We start from the raw sequence: 15,435 nt of genomic DNA on the forward strand, positions 1-15,435 counted from the left end.
CCTATCGCCAATCAGTACAACAATCATCATGTCCGGCAACGTCCTCGCTCCCCGTGACGCTAACACTGCCATTCCCGCTCCCACCGACGCCGAGATGGCTACCAACACCAAGCCCAACATAATGAGCATGGAGTACCATCGCCAGGTCTTCCAGTCCAAAATGAAGGAGGCTACTGAGTGCGTTTCCCCATCTCGTGACTCCATAGTATCCTCTTCCAGCATTCGAACAGATTGGCTGACCCTGAATTGCTTAACAGGAACAAGACCTACATTTCGCCCTCGGACAATATCATGAGCCCCTGCACTGCCAAGCTCAGCGCCTTTCGTAGCAAGCAGGTTGGGAAGTACGTCGCCACTGCGCGCCGATGTCAACGACACACAAATTGTAGGGCAATTGCTAACAACTGGTTGCAGGGTCAAGCCCAAGTCGTTGTTCGCTCAAGCCTCGGCTAAGAGCCTGCAGGCCAGCGCCAACGGCGAAGATGTCTTTGGTAGCAAACCAGCCGTTCCGAAGGCCAACTAAGGTCTCTGCAGGCTGGCCCAAACTGTTCCCCTCAGCCCGACTGTTCACTGATTTTGGTGGCAAACTGCTATGCTCTTGTTCTCCTTCACCTGCAGTTTATTACCTTGTCCCAGGATATCTCTTCTCGGGTCGAAGGAGGGGCAAAGAGCGGGGTCACAATCACTTTCCTTATTATCATTGGGTGGAGAAATGGGTTTGTTGGACTACCGGGATTGGGTTGGTAACAAGGCGGCGTTCTGGACGGTTTGCTTTTTTTTTTCTTTGATGGGTTTACTTGTATGGTATATCGTGTTGTGGGGAGCTGTATGGAACTAAATTGCCTTACGACTGGGTCATCATGGGTGCGAACCCGAAATACATTGTGTGTAAATCTTTCGTGGTTCCGTTTTGGTACTACATCAGGGAAACAAATGTCTCAAGACCAGCCCTTCTGATCTCTCTGTAGGGTAGTTTTCTTTTCTTTTTCTTTCCCCTAACATATCATCACGATAGGGCCGAAAGCCTGAAATAGAGAGTTATAAACAACTGCTTTCGTCCCGAGTCTTAACTACCCGGGTTAGTTCAGTCCAAATATCCGAACATAGGTTTGGCTTTAAACCGCAGTATCGTCCATGGCCAGATGTCGAAAGCTTGTTACATCTAATTGCTTTGCATAACACCAGAGCAAATATTTTTCGCACCGTCCCCAACGCCAAGCAAAGTCGTGATTCAACCCAAAAGAGTTGGTGCAAGTCGTATATCTGAATTGCCTATACATAACTGTGGCTCTGGACTGTGTGGTTATCCATTTGACGAGATGGTACTGTTGTCACCAGGGATTCATGCCTTCCACCCACTGCAGATATAAACGACATCCTCATCAGCCACCACATGCCCAAGGCCTACTCTCTGAGGACAATGTCTTGCGCTGGCACCCCACACCAGTGCATACTTAAACGTGTCCTTGAGATTGCGATGGATTCTGTCACACACATCCTCAATAGTACTGTTGGCCCGCACGATAAGTGCCTCGTTGAAATCGGGGTCAACACCCTTGCGCTTCGTGTAGATGCGAATCAGGTTGAGCTCCTTCCAGCAACGGTCGATGACGTCTTGCACGCCGAGGTCCTGCTCGCAACTCATGACAACCGTGTTGGGCTCGCGGGCCAACTGGTCAAGGTACTCGATCGAGACCGCATCGATCTTATTGTACACGTACAAGCACTTGATGTACTTGCGGTGATCCTTCATAATCACGTCAATCAGATCATCGACTGTCGCGTTCTCGTCGCGCACCAAGACTTCGCAATTGAGAAGCTTATAGTCGCGAAGGATGTTTTGGATCATCTTCTCATCAAGGTTCTTGGGTGGCGATTGAAAAGTGATCTTCATGCCGCCAGCCTTTTTTGGTTTGAGGTAGATGTTCCTTGGGATGCGTCAGCAGTCAAATAGATTTGAACGCCGGCCGTAGAGACTTACGGAGGCTCCCTATTCAACCGAATACCAACGGCTTCTAATTCAGCCTCCAACAAGGCTCTTTGCTCAGTCCGTTTTGTCGCATCCAGAACCATGAGGATAAGATCACTTGTCTTAGCTGCCGAGATAACTTGCCGCCCTCTACCCTTGCCTTCGGCAGCCCCTTCAATGATACCTGGCAAGTCGAGCAGCTGGATTTCGGCGCCGCCATACTCGAGCACACCAGGGATGGCTGTGAGGGTTGTGAAGGCATAGGAGGCGACTTCCGACTTGGTTTTTGTGACCTTGGAGAGGAACGTCGACTTGCCGACTGAGGGAAAGCCAACCAACGCTATCCGAGCATCGCCGCTTTTACTGACATCGAAGCCAGCACCACCACCACTGCCAGATCCAGGAGTTGGCTCAAGTAGTTGTGCGCGGAGTCGAGCAAGCTTTCTACAATACAGTTAGCACATATTGCTGTTCGTGGATTAGCTAAAACTTACTCACCCCTTCAGAAGACCCAGATGATATTCTGTGTCAAACTTGTCAGTCATCAGCCCCTGTGTATATCAAGTTCAAAACTGCACACACCTGTCGCCTTGTTTTCTGCACTCGTCGTTAGTTACAGTTCTTCAGCTGAGGGAGCATGACATAATGAGACGAACTTTGGGTCCTCCGCATCTCCTCCTCAATCCTACCCGCCATCACCGTCAGTAGAGTGCCGCGATGGTGGTTTCATGAAGGTGACGTGGCGCTCACTCCTTAATCTTTTCTGTGATGTTTACCATCTTGATTGGGTTGGGGCTCGCGAGCCCTCGTTACCGGATCAAACGAAAACTGTAGTAACGATTTGGTGAATAACTAAGACCACACTCTATCATGAGTGAGACGAAGTATGGGTCCGGGACCTGGCTGATACGCCTGATTTCAGTGAGAACTGGACCCCACGTCTGCGATTTCAACCGGCAGAATTTCGAGGGATCGAGTGCGGGGCACATGAACCGCTGGGACTCACCGCCTTGACTGCTCCGCTCACAGACCCACCAGAGCGTACCTGTGGTGGATCTAAATGTGGGTCACAGCACGGGTAAGCTTGGCGGCTGCTGGGCTGTGTATCTCGAAAAAGCGCCAGGCGGTGGATTGCAGAACCTGGAAGCGACAACAACAACGAAAAGCCCCAACCTTCGATTCTCCATCAACCTTTCCCACAAACGCGCCTTTCCAATTTTTCGTCGACTTGCAACATTTCTTCAGCGACGACGTATCTTAACCGGGATATTCGAATCGCGCCCGAGAGCGAGCAGTTCCGGCATGGCTGAGCTTGAGACCAACCCTGATGTGGCCGTCGCTGTGGCCGAGGACTCGAACGAGCAGAAGCAAGAGAACCAGCTTGTCGCCGTAAACAATGAAGTCGCGGCTCCGATAGAAAAGAAAGTAAAGAAGATCATCCGGAAGAAGAGGCGTCCAGCGCGGCCGCAAATCGATCCTGCCCTCGTCAAGTCTGAGCGCCCTCCGCAGACTGGTACAGTCTTCAACATCTGGTACAACAAGTGGTCCGGTGGCGATCGCGAAGACAAATATCTTTCTCAGACACACGCCAAGGGGCGATGCAATATCGCTCGCGACTCGGGATATACGCGCGCGGATTCTCGGCCAGGCTCCTATTTCTGCCTCTATTTCGCCCGTGGTATCTGCCCTAAGGGCCAGGACTGCGACTATCTACACCGGCTACCCACCATCCATGACATCTTCAATCCTAATGTTGACTGCTTCGGGCGCGACAAGTTTGCCGACTACCGCGACGACATGGGCGGTGTCGGCAGCTTCAATCGTCAGAACCGGACAATATATGTTGGGCGCATCCATGTGACGGATGATATTGAAGAGATTGTTGCTCGGCACTTTGCCGAATGGGGTCAGATTGAGCGTATTCGCGTGCTCAACAACAGAGGAGTTGCCTTCATTACTTATACAAATGAAGCTAATGCCCAGTTTGCAAAGGAGGCGATGGCGCATCAGTATGTTTCCAACGCTGAAGCGTTGTTCAGGACAGATAGTTAACGTCTTTTAGGTCTCTTGATCACAACGAGATCCTCAACGTCCGATGGGCAACAGCAGATCCCAATCCTCTGGCCCAAAAGCGCGAACAAAGAAGAATCGAAGAACAAGCCGCCGAGGCTATACGTAGAGCACTGCCGGCAGAGTTTGTCGCCGAGATCGAGGGCAAAGATCCGGAGGCGCGCAAAAGAAGAAAGCTAGAAAGCAGCTACGGGTTGGAAGGATACGAGGCACCTGACGCAGTCCACTTTGCTCGGGGACCCAATGCGGTCAACCCTAGAGGTCGTGAAGGGTTCGAACTGGAGCGCGAGCAGCAGCTGATGCTCGAAGCTCCTCCCGAAACGTCACAACCGGCACAGATTGAGGCCCCACCTCAGGCTCAGGAAAAGAAATTGGCAGGAGGGATCCTGTCGAGCAGGACATTGGCTGCCCTACAAGGGGCAAAGGTGGCTGTCGCCACAAAAGACAGCAAACCAGAGAAGCCTTCTGGGCCGCTGGTTGCTTATGGTAGTGATGATGAGGAGGATGAGTAAGAGGGCAAGATTATATAGACTCTTCGGCTTACAAGCGCAACTGTTCATCAATTAATGCCATGTTGGCTGTTCGAATCTTTTCCCCAAACGCCATGTTCTCCTTTTGTAGTGATCATCAACTGTTGAATATCCTGGAGTACAAGAGCTCATGTCTGCCCACCCATAAATCCATAACCGGCACAGTCTGTCCCGCATCCTCAACCTCCGTTTCCCACTCCCTCTCGACCATAGCCGTGATCATCTCGTGCACTTCCCCTCCTGCCAATGTTCTTTGTGCCTGATACGGGCCGAACATCCCTGCGCGTACCGCTGCAGACACCAAGGCCTTGACATGGCCCAGTAAGAAGACATAAGCCGCTTCTTCGGGTGCCAGCCCAAGCAGCGACGCCACGGCTCCAAACAGCGGGGCTAGATGCGCGGATGATGCAGGAGGGGCATCCTCATCCATCGTGGTAGGAGCAGCCGCTGATGCTGACGAGGACGCCAAAGTTGAAGAGGATGATTTTCGCACCAGCGTCGCAAACCCGCGTAAAGCTTCCTCCGCTTGCTTTGCCCCTTCCTCAGTGACAGCTGCAGGATGTCTGACGACTCCATCAAACGACCTTTCCCAAATCCCAAGTAGTGCTCTGCCCTGGGCGATCGACGCCCTTCGGGCTACCACGCACGGGATTGCTGCATCCTGGGCATCATCCAATGCCGTGAGCGCAGCGGATGTGAGTTGCGACGGCTGTGATACTAATCTTGCGGCGGCTAGCACAAAGGGCAAGGAGGTTGCTGCGTAAGAGGAGAGGGAGAGTGGCAAGAAGGAGGAAATGAAGACTGTGACGGGAGATGGCTGGCCCTGGGGGGAAGAGGGGAGGTAGTGTTTCTGGTGGGAGAGGTAGCTCTCGAGGCCGGAGGAGAAGGCAAAGGAGCCTAGGGGGAGGGCTGAGTCGGCTAACAGGAGAAGGTGGTGTGTCTTAGCAGTTAGGGAGCAGATTAAGTTGGGAGTCAGCACTTTGTACTTGTCAGCTTGATTGTATTCAAAGTGTCATGGAGAATGGATCAAACATCAAGGTGAGAGACGATTTATCTTTTTTGAAGCTCACTTTTTGACGATGGCGATGGAATCCGGGGTTGAGAGGCAGAGGACTTGAATCGCTGGCGCCGGATTTTCGCCTCGGCGAGCTTATGCTCGAGATCAGCTATCTCATCATCTATATCGGCCTCACTCTGTGGAATTCTCGTTGTCGAATTGGAGACCGTCATGGTTGCTTTCGCTCTTTTCAGAACTTGGTGGTTGAATTGTAAGAGGGGTCTCATGTTTGCAAGCGAGGCCAAGATGGAGAGACATGAGAATATCGCTGATAAGCTTATCAATTGAGCCAAACATACGCCTACAAATTATCACAATGAATGAAAGCGTAGTTCCCACATGTAACCCTTGCATACCCCAATCGCTCGACCCTGATGTTAAACGAAACCCATCCGAACCTATCATATGCCGTAGGGCCCCTAGGTATCCCGAATAACTCTCCATGCCCAACCAGCCGGAGGAAAACCGCACGTACCGCTACGGGAAAGGAAAAAAAACAACAAACGAAGAGACCTTTATACAACAATGTGACAATGGATAATAGTGTCGTCAAGAGCATGACTTCTAGTCAACTTAATACCCCTCTGCATTTTCCTTCTCCTCCATCGCCAGCCCTCTTTCCCGCTCGCGCTCTCTCATCAGGCCCCGTGCCCTTTCCCGTTCACGCAAACGCTCCTGGCGCTTGAGTTCAAGGCGAGCTCTGGCAGCTGATGCACGATCCGCAGGCAGAGAGGTTCGAGTCGTGTTGAACATGACACTGCTGTCAGCTGCGGGCGCGGCGCTGGTAGCAGCGACAGACCTGCTTGCACTGATGCCGACGCGGCTTCCGAGGCGGTCGAGTCGGCTGCGCAGGGTGCTGGGCTTCGCCTGCTCTTCCTCGCTGTCGGATGGAGGGGAGAGGGGCCTACTGGACTGATTCGATTTGGAGAGGGTGGTTGCGGAGGGTCTCGCTGTTGTAGAGGTCCTCCTGCTGTGCAGGTCGTCCACAGACCGCTTCTCAGATGTAATAGTTGAAGTTTGGTTGAGAGAACGACCGCCAGTTGTGGTGTGGGTGGTCCGGCTTGGAAGAATAACATCATCGTCGTCATCCCGAGCATGCGCAGAGCGCCCGCTGGAGGCCGAGCTTCGGCTGTCCTGCAGGTTTCCACGATCGGAAAGCACATCATCGGCAGGCTCCAACTTGGCGTCAACTTCGGCCTGAGTTCTGCTTGTCGAAGCGCGAGACAAAGGGAGAACGCGATCGCCAGATGTCGTCCGCCTGTAACCCTCCAGCCCTTGCCTCTCACGATGCCGAGTCTCAGACAGTCCTGCTCGAGAGGTCGCCGTTTTTTCCTCAGTGGTGCTTGTTGCTGCTGAACGGCCCACACGTTCGGCGTCTGTCCCATCTTTTTTGAGCGCATCGATCTCTGCCCGCAGTTTCGCGATGGTCTCGTTCTTGACGTCGCAGACCTGCTTGGCCTCGATATACCGAGCCTTTGCATTTTCTTTCAAGGTTTCGTACTCGTTGTTGGACTCGGCCAGTCGCTTCTCCAGGTCGCTCAACTTGGACTTGCTTTGAGACAGCTCTTTGGTCAGTTTGCTGTTTTCCTCTTCAAGCTTGCTGGCCCGTTGCTCGACATATCTGAGCTGGGACCTCAGCTTGTCTCGCTCCTCTTGGAGCTTTTGAAGCTCACGGATCTGCGTTCTCGCCTTCCGTAACTCCCGTTGCGCTTCTAATAATGTTTTTTGCGTCTTGGGCGAGGCAATGCGACGTTTGCTGCGCCCATCTGCAGCATCGTTGGTCTCGTCTTCTAGCAGTGTTTCCAAAGCTTCGAGTTGCTTCTTGTACTCGGCTGCCAGAGCCCTCTGTTCCTCGAGTTCGTCGACCAACTTGGCATTATTTCCACCAGCTTTGCCCCGGCCTGCCATATTAAGTTGGCGGGTGAGCTCTGCGACTTTCTCCTCCAAGGCCTTGGATTTTTCCTGCTCCTCGCTAAGCTTCTGACTCAGTTCAAGAGCTTCGGCATCTTTCTTTTTCGCATAAGACTTTGCAAGATGCTTATACTTAATAAGCTTCTCCATCTCAGCCTTCGCATCGGCGTGGTAAGTTTCAAAGTAAGCCTTCCAATACTTTCCAGAACGTGACTTCGGCTCGGCGAGGTCAACGGTCACGTCGGTATCGCAACCAGAGTCGTCCGCGTCGTCCGTCTCGTCGTCCTCTTCATCCCAATCGGCATCTTCTGAGTTGTCAAAATCCTTCCCATCAATTACTCCTCCCTTCCGACTGTTTTTGCGCGCGTTCTCCATGGCCAGCTGCAGCCTAGTCTTCGGCCGTGAAGAGCTCCCGTCGGTAGAACGATCGACCCATGGGCTAGGGAACTTCCCGGGACAGTCGTCAGGCAAACCACTGGTGCTAGGTTTGTCTCGACCTCCTGAACCCTGCTTGACATCGCGGCCAAATGTTACGCGCTTTCGCTTGGCTGTGCCAGTTCCGGGAGTGAGCAGAATCCCGGGGGGCTTGGCTGGAGTCTTATCTTTGTCGGATGAAGAGGAACGGGCTGTCGTCGTGATAGGCTGGGTGGTCTTCTCGCGGTCATCATCGGACTTGGACATCGTGTTTCGGCGCTCTCTTGGTGCGGGGGTGCCGAAGATAGCGTTCCTCAATGCGCGAACAGCAAAAACCGGCGCCGGGGTGTCGGGGGCATCAATCTGGCTCGCGTCGTCTGCAATGGGATCAGTAAGGAAGTGAGCACTTGTTATGGTTTTCAATTACTGCCATACCCGGATCCGGCGCGTCGCGCGCACTGTCGGCCCCGCGCCTCAGCGCCCAGCTGATCATCGCGACTGCGACTGGCGGGCCAAGCGATCGCGACGATCAGGGCGCTGCCCGTGGATGCTTATAAAGATATCGTTTCTCCCTCTATTTGCGGTTATGCTTCAATGGATGACCCGGCGACGAAGTGCGCAAGGTAAATTCATCCGAGACCGTGGTCGAGCCCTTTGTTGTGCTGCCCGGAATCAAAGGTCGAGGGTCGAGGGCCGCTGTTTACTTAATTGCCAGAACAAGACACTCGTTGATTGGATCGTGTCACGCAGCGCAGGGTTTTTGACCACGGGCTCACCACAGCAGCAGAGTAGGGGACCCGCTGGCGGGGACCGTTGGGAAGCGCCCCAGCAACAGCGACTGGTCATCAACCAGCGGTCGAGTGGGTCCGGTCCCAGCAACCAGAGTGCCCACAAGGGTGCATGCAGCCCCGCCTAACCGCCCGCAGTGGGGCACTCGTGGTGCAATAACCGCGATCTTGGGCCTGGCGCAGTGGAACGTAGCGGACAAGCTTCGAGATTCCCATCACTAAGTCAATGGATTGATTGATGAGAATGCTCCTGATGACCAACCCGATTGCTTGGAACTTCAGATCAACATATCAACAAAAACTCCTCCGATAACCATAACCATCCCAATAGCCAGCCCTGCCAACTGCACTCGAGTCCCTGGGCCACACACAGCACAAAAACTCGACCACCACCCTCTACTGTTTCACTCTCGCTCTGAATCCTGAAATCTGCGTGGCCACTCATTAGCGATCCAGCCTCCCATGGGTGCAACCTCGATACACTTCCACAGCCATTTACTCAATAGCATGGTCGTGATTTATTCTCATTCCTGATCGACTTTCTTTCATCACCGACTTTTTTTCTTGACCTCTTCTAACCTTCTTGCTTCGGTTCGCGTAGTGCAGCTCGTTCACTCATTCATCTCAGGATCGGCTGGTTCGTTTGCTGTTGAATCACAGCAACAGTTTCTCTTCATCGCACAAGATGGCCGGGAAGAAACAGAAAAAACATAAAAACAAACTAGCAAACACCGCCAATCCAGAGCCTAAAACCCCGGGAACACCGACGCCCGCAACTAATCCGGCAACCCGCTACAAGGAGCTTCAGGACAACGAGTTGATTGCTTTACGGGCCATCTACGGCGAAGACTTTGTTGAGCACACTGCTGCGCACACAGCATGGCAGGCAAGTTGGAAACCCACATCCATGTACATCGCAACCATCCTTCTCAGTTGCAATGTCTAATCATTTTCTCAGAAGTCGGAACCATCTTTTGATATCAAAATCAAGTCTCACATAGATGGCGACTTCTCAGTTACTCTTGGTGTTGTCCTAGTTGCTACGTATCCCAAGTCACCCCCTCTCCTGACTGTCAAGAATGACGGCCACCTCCGTGAGTCAACTAGGTTCAAGATCCAGAAGTTTCTTGAGACGCAGCCAAAGGCCATGGCGAGCTTGGAAGAGGTGATGATTGATGGGCTAGTCGAAGGCATCCGTGAAATTCTCGATGAAGCTGCCATGAAAAAGGCCCAGGGCTTGGAGCTTCCATCCCTGGAAGAAGAGCGAGCTGCCCACGAAGCTGCACTGGCAAAACAAGCGCAAGCTGAGAAGGAGCAAGAAGAGCGTAGGAAATTGATGGAAACCCAAGAGGAGGAGAGAATGCTCGGCGATATGGTCCAAGAAGAGCTCAAGCGTCAGCGAACTAAGGCCAAGGAATCAAGGAAGAAGAACAGAAGTCAGCACATGTCTCCAGATCGCGTTGCCGAAGACCCGGCCGAGACTGACATCGCTCTCGTTCTGGATCAGCCGTGTAAGCTCACCGATGAGTTCGGCAATCCCTTATACTTCCGGACAGTTATCGGGAAATCAGTCTACCGTGAGGGCCCTGTCACGACTGTCTACAAGGTGAAGCCTGTTTTGAGTGCGAGGACAGTACGTCCAGCCCTCATACTTAAGCAGGTCGATCTGAAATGCCACAGCAAGGACTCTGCGCAATTCAAGAAGCAACTCCAAGCACTCGAGGTTCAGTTGGAGGAGCTGAAGAAATTGCGTCACCGTAATCTGCTGGAACTTATGGACTTTAGGATCGACCGTTCCATCAGCGAAACGGATTCGTCCTTTCCATCTGTCTGGACCATCAGTCTTCTCACACCTCTTTGTGATAAGGGGCCATTAGAAGAACTGTTGGACTTGGCGGGCCATCTTGACGTCAACAAAGTCAGGATCTGGACAACAGATCTTCTTGATGCCCTCGCTTTTTTGCACAACCATGGCATCGTTCACCAAGATATCCACCCCGGAAATATTCTGATCTGCCGTGAGCCAGCTGGAGACATTGTTCCTCGCCTTGCCGATGCCGGCTATCAGCGCGAGTTACGGAATATTTCTACTAAAGTTGCCATTCTTACCAGCCTGCGGGCGGCCAGGTCCGCTTACTGGCTCCCGCCCGAAATTGCCGGCGTGTCAAAGCCTCAATACACGCAAAAGGCGGATGTTTGGGACTTTGGGATCGTCTTCTTACAGATGCTTTTCGGCTTAGATGTTCTGACAAAGTACTCCTCTCCCTCTGCCTTGATGGACTCGCTGTCCCTCTCAAGGTCTTTGGAAGAGTTAGTTTCCAAGTTCTTCAAGTCCGATCCTAAGAAGCGGCCACGGGCTTTTGAGCTCTGTTCGAGTGAGTTTCTGGCGACCAACGCGCCGGTGTTGGAGGAAGACGAGTCTGCCGTTTCCAGTGGCTCTGTGATATCTCTTCCGTCGTCATTGCCTAAGAGGCATCGTCGCCGCGAATCCATCAACCGCAGCAGCGCCGTCACTTCGAGGTACTTGCAAGATTACGTCGAAGAGGCAAGGCTCGGTAAAGGTGGCTTCGGTGAGGTCGTCAGGGCTCGTAAGATGATTGATGGCCGCCTGTATGCCATCAAAAAGATTACGCAGCGCTCGAAAGAAACACTCTCGGAGATGATCAAGGAAGTCAGGCTGCTTTCTCAAATGAACCACCCATCTGTGGTTCGGTATTTCAATGTGTGGCTTGAAGATGTCCCTGACCTCTCTGACGGCGAGGATTTCGATTCTTTGACTGACGAAGGGGAAACCACTGCGGAGTTATCAACCTCTACGGTATCTCGGAACATCAATATCGAATTTGGCGAGAGCAAGAGCAGGGGTTTGGACTTCATGTCTTCCAGTGGACACCCCGACCTTGAGTTGTTTGACGATGAGTCAGCTATTGAAGACGACACGGACGAGGACGAGAGTTCTGAGGAAGACGACGATGATGATGATGACGATGAGTCATCTGATGAAGACAACTCAAGTCTGAGCAGTGTTAGGAAGAATCAACTGGTTGTGCCCCGCCTCCGCAGGCAAAACACACGTCCTTTCAAGACCATCATGTACATTTCCATGGAGTATTGCGAGAAGCGGGTAAGTTTCACTCTCTTGTTTCTTGTTGCCATCAATTTTTTTGACACTGACGTTCCAGACTCTTCGGGACTTGATTGCGAGAAACCTGTATAAAGAGACCCAGGAGATCTGGCGTCTGTTCCGCCAAATCCTTGAAGGCTTGGCCCATATTCATAGCTTGAACATCGTCCACCGAGATCTGAAGCCAGAAAATATTTTCATAACTGCCGATGTCGACGGCGTAGAGAACGTGAAGATTGGCGACTTCGGTCTGGCGACTAGCAGTCAGCTGGTGATCGATAAGCCGGTGGCTAACGTGGACTCGGGTGACATGACACGGAGCGTTGGTACCGCGGTATATGTTGCCCCTGAAGTGAGGACTGGAGGAAGCGGTTCGTACACTGCCAAGGTCGATGTGAGTGATCTCTCTTTCGATTATGCTGAGCTTTGGTGTCTAACTTCTGCCAGATGTATTCCTTGGGTGTCATCTTCTTCGAGATGTCGTATCCCCCTATGGTCGGCATGCACCGAGCTGTTACACTCGAGCAACTCCGTCGGAACCCTCCTGTTCTCCCGTCCGATTTTAAGCCGGGCGACAAGAACCAAACCGAGATTTTGTTGTCTCTCCTGAACCACAACCCCAAGGAGCGTCCTTCCAGCGCTGAGCTACTCAGGAGCGGAAAGATGCCCGTCCAGATGGAGAGCGAAGCAGTCCGGCGTGCTGTCGCCAGCATGACTGATCCCAATTCTCCATATTTTGAGAAGGTGCTCGGTAGCCTTTTCGCTCGCCAAGTTGAACCAGCTAAAGACTATGCCTGGGACATGGGGTCTACGCTCCCAACTCCAGATGATCTCATGCGTCGGTTCATTGTCAAGGATACTCTGATCACCATTTTCAGGCGCCATGGTGCTGTTGAGGCGCCAACTGCGACGCTCTATCCTAAGTCATCTCATTATGGACCAAACGCTGTCCATCTCCTCGACCGTAATGGAACGGTGTTACAGCTTCCGTTCGATTTGGTCATGGGCCATGCACGGTCTCTCGCCAGAATTGCTAGCGGCCCCGTGCCTCAGCGTGCTTATTCGTTTGGTAACATCTTCCGCGATCGCCAAGATGGAGGCCAGCCGGATGTCTATGGCGAAGTGGACTTCGATATTGTGACTACTGATGCTATGGACCTTGCCATGAAGGAGGCCGAGGTAATTAAGGTCTTGGACGAGATTATTGCGGCATTCCCTACAACAAGCTCTACTCCAATGTGCTTTCAGTTGGGCCATTCAGATTTGCTGCAGCTAATCTTTGACTTCTGCAATGTTGAGCACGGTGCAAGGCAGGCAGCTGCTGAAGTCCTCAGCAAGTTGAATATCCGCAATTTCACCTGGCAGAAGGTCCGGAGCGAACTGAGGTCTCCCCTCGTCGGTATCTCAGCTACCAGTGTTGATGAACTTCAGAGGTTTGATTGGAGAGGTAAGTCTTCATCGCTAGCCGTTCACATCATTCCGTTAGTTTGCTGACGCCTTTGACAGACACCCCTACTAAAGCCTTCACAAAGATTAGGAACCTGTTCGAGGGGACAGAGTACTACGACAAGGTCTCCTCCACGTTGGCCCACTTGAAGGAGGTGTACGAATACAGCAAGAAGTTCAAGGTCAACACCAAGATATACATCGCACCCCTGAGCAGCATCAACGAGGCCTTTTTCCGTGGTGGAATTCTTTTTTCCTGTCTCTATGACAGGAAGGTCATGGATGTTTTCGCAGCCGGTGGCAGATACGATGGGTTGATCAAAGCACATCGACCCCGGATTGGCAGCCGGTTCGAGGAACGTCATGCGGTTGGCTTTAGTCTCAACTGGGAGAAGCAGCTGGCCAAACCAGTCCCCAAGACAACTGGAAAAGCATTTCTCAAGAAAGCGGCAGAGGAGGAAGCCCAGGGCATCTTCAGTGCCAAACGGGTTTGTCTCCCCATGCTACCTGTTTTCATGATATCAATACGGGTTGCATACTAACTCTGCACATAGTGTGACGTTCTCGTTGCTAGCTTTGACCCTTCAATTCTTCGGTCTTCGGGCATTGAGCTTCTTCAGATGCTTTGGGCTCACGGTATCAGCGCTGAGCTTGCCCGAGATGCCCGATCTCCCGAAGACCTGCTTACGACTTACCGTGACGAATCGTACAGCTGGATTGTAATCATCAAACAGGAGAGCCAGCTGAAGATCAAGACTATGCATCGCAAGGACGTTCCAGATGCTGATATCCAGGCCAAAGATCTCCTTGCATGGCTGAAAGCCGAAATCCGGGAGCGTGAATCCCGCTCGGGACTCAAGATCCGCGCCGGTCTGATCCCACAGTCCGAGCTATCCGGTGTGATGCCAGGTGCCAGTGCCGGCCTGGGCGGCGGAGGTGCTGGCGGGTATGAACAGCAGCAGGATGTGCATGTGCTGGTTGCTCAGACCAAATCAAAGAAGTTCAACCGGCGTGCAGTCGTGGAGCAGGCCCAAGCTAGCGCTGCCCGGTTGGTACAGGGTTTCCTCGAGGGTCCTATTGCTGCCATCGAGACATCAGACACGGTTGTCGATATGATCAAGAACACTTCTTTATCAGACTCTGAGAGCTGGCGTAAGGTCGAGCAGAGCGTTGGGACCGCAGAGAAAAACTATGTTCGTGATATCCACGACATGTTGACCAAATGGAGATGGGAATTTGAAGAGAAGAAAGGACCCGGCCATGCGTTTGTTTACAACTTCCGGACGGGCAAGTGCATCTACTACGATCTGGGTGGTTAGGAGGCCCAAGAGGGAGGTGACAAGCCGCCGAAGTCGCCAGAGCTCCATCGCTACAGGCGTGGCTCAAAGGGTGGAAGGAGACTCTCCTCTGTGTAAAGGGGATGCCATGTTTGAGTTCCTTCTGGAACATTTACGGACTAATTGTTGTCCTGTTTGCGGTGTTGTTTATTCGTACTAATGTATCGTGAGGCTAGGCTCATGTTGGTTTGGCTTTGGCTTGAGCAGGATGATGAATGGGAATTTCCCTTGAAAAAATAGGCATGACTGAGGATTGTTGATACCCGAAGATGCCGATGGATTTTAGATATCGGTAATACTGTTGTTGAAAACTAATACTTGTGCTTGCATCGGAAACCTTCCTACTTTGTAATATTCGAGAACTTGAGTTCCAGATGCATATGTGAGAAGTCTTCGGCTGACAAACAAATACATAACACAAGATTTGACTATGACAAGAGAGAACAACAGGGTCAGAAGAGGATTTCGCTTTTCGTTGGATTTGCCACTCTTGTGAAAACTGTGTGTTCGAGCTTTCGGCGAGGCCGCTTCGTGCTTGCCATTCGTTACAAAAAAAAGATACTGTCATGGTGATCTGGATCAAGTCTAGGTATTATGATCCAACCACGATGAGATGAATCAAGGCCTTGAGGATAGGAACGCTATGGGATTCCGTCCAGAGTGATTATTCAGGATATCACTTTATGAGCAAGGAAAGGACAAATTCTGGAGACTTGATGCCCAGGCCGCTGGCAGGTACAACATCTCAGGGTTAGGGGTGAACCTGTCTCCCCTTTGACTGTGTGCCGG

General features: G+C 52.1%; 6 protein-coding genes across 6 annotated transcripts; 3 read left to right on the plus strand and 3 right to left on the minus strand.

The window, feature by feature from the left end:
• Positions 1-28: 28 nt before the first annotated feature.
• CTHT_0028650 (uncharacterized protein) lies at positions 29-523 on the plus strand (the record flags this gene model as incomplete). The annotated part of the gene is made up of 3 exons (XM_006693258.1): positions 29-177; positions 258-344; positions 415-523. The coding sequence occupies 3 exons, from the start codon at positions 29-31 to the stop codon at positions 521-523; spliced, it is 345 nt and encodes a 114-aa protein (XP_006693321.1).
• An 819-nt stretch (positions 524-1,342) lies between these two features.
• On the minus strand, positions 1,343-2,748 carry CTHT_0028660 (putative GTP-binding protein; the record flags this gene model as incomplete). The annotated part of the gene is made up of 6 exons (XM_006693259.1): positions 1,343-1,928; positions 1,982-2,413; positions 2,468-2,492; positions 2,552-2,566; positions 2,626-2,654; positions 2,720-2,748. The coding sequence occupies 6 exons, from the start codon at positions 2,746-2,748 to the stop codon at positions 1,343-1,345; spliced, it is 1,116 nt and encodes a 371-aa protein (XP_006693322.1).
• Positions 2,749-3,271: 523 nt separating this feature from the next.
• Positions 3,272-4,551, plus strand: CTHT_0028670 (putative pre-mRNA splicing protein; the record flags this gene model as incomplete). Its single annotated transcript, XM_006693260.1, has 2 exons — positions 3,272-3,978; positions 4,032-4,551. The coding sequence occupies 2 exons, from the start codon at positions 3,272-3,274 to the stop codon at positions 4,549-4,551; spliced, it is 1,227 nt and encodes a 408-aa protein (XP_006693323.1).
• Positions 4,552-4,666: 115 nt separating this feature from the next.
• CTHT_0028680 (uncharacterized protein) lies at positions 4,667-5,799 on the minus strand (the record flags this gene model as incomplete). The annotated part of the gene is made up of 2 exons (XM_006693261.1): positions 4,667-5,487; positions 5,640-5,799. 2 exons carry the CDS (start codon positions 5,797-5,799, stop codon positions 4,667-4,669), a joined length of 981 nt encoding a protein of 326 aa, XP_006693324.1.
• Positions 5,800-6,199: 400 nt separating this feature from the next.
• CTHT_0028690 (uncharacterized protein) lies at positions 6,200-8,444 on the minus strand (the record flags this gene model as incomplete). Its single annotated transcript, XM_006693262.1, has 2 exons — positions 6,200-8,328; positions 8,387-8,444. 2 exons carry the CDS (start codon positions 8,442-8,444, stop codon positions 6,200-6,202), a joined length of 2,187 nt encoding a protein of 728 aa, XP_006693325.1.
• Positions 8,445-9,424: 980 nt separating this feature from the next.
• Positions 9,425-14,628, plus strand: CTHT_0028700 (uncharacterized protein; the record flags this gene model as incomplete). Its single annotated transcript, XM_006693263.1, has 6 exons — positions 9,425-9,679; positions 9,731-11,863; positions 11,922-12,257; positions 12,311-13,310; positions 13,370-13,797; positions 13,864-14,628. 6 exons carry the CDS (start codon positions 9,425-9,427, stop codon positions 14,626-14,628), a joined length of 4,917 nt encoding a protein of 1,638 aa, XP_006693326.1.
• Between the last annotated feature and the right edge of the window lie 807 nt (positions 14,629-15,435).

Source organism: Thermochaetoides thermophila, assembly GCF_000221225.1.
Source record: "Thermochaetoides thermophila DSM 1495 unplaced genomic scaffold scf7180000011816, whole genome shotgun sequence".
NCBI lineage: Eukaryota > Fungi > Ascomycota > Sordariomycetes > Sordariales > Chaetomiaceae > Thermochaetoides > Thermochaetoides thermophila.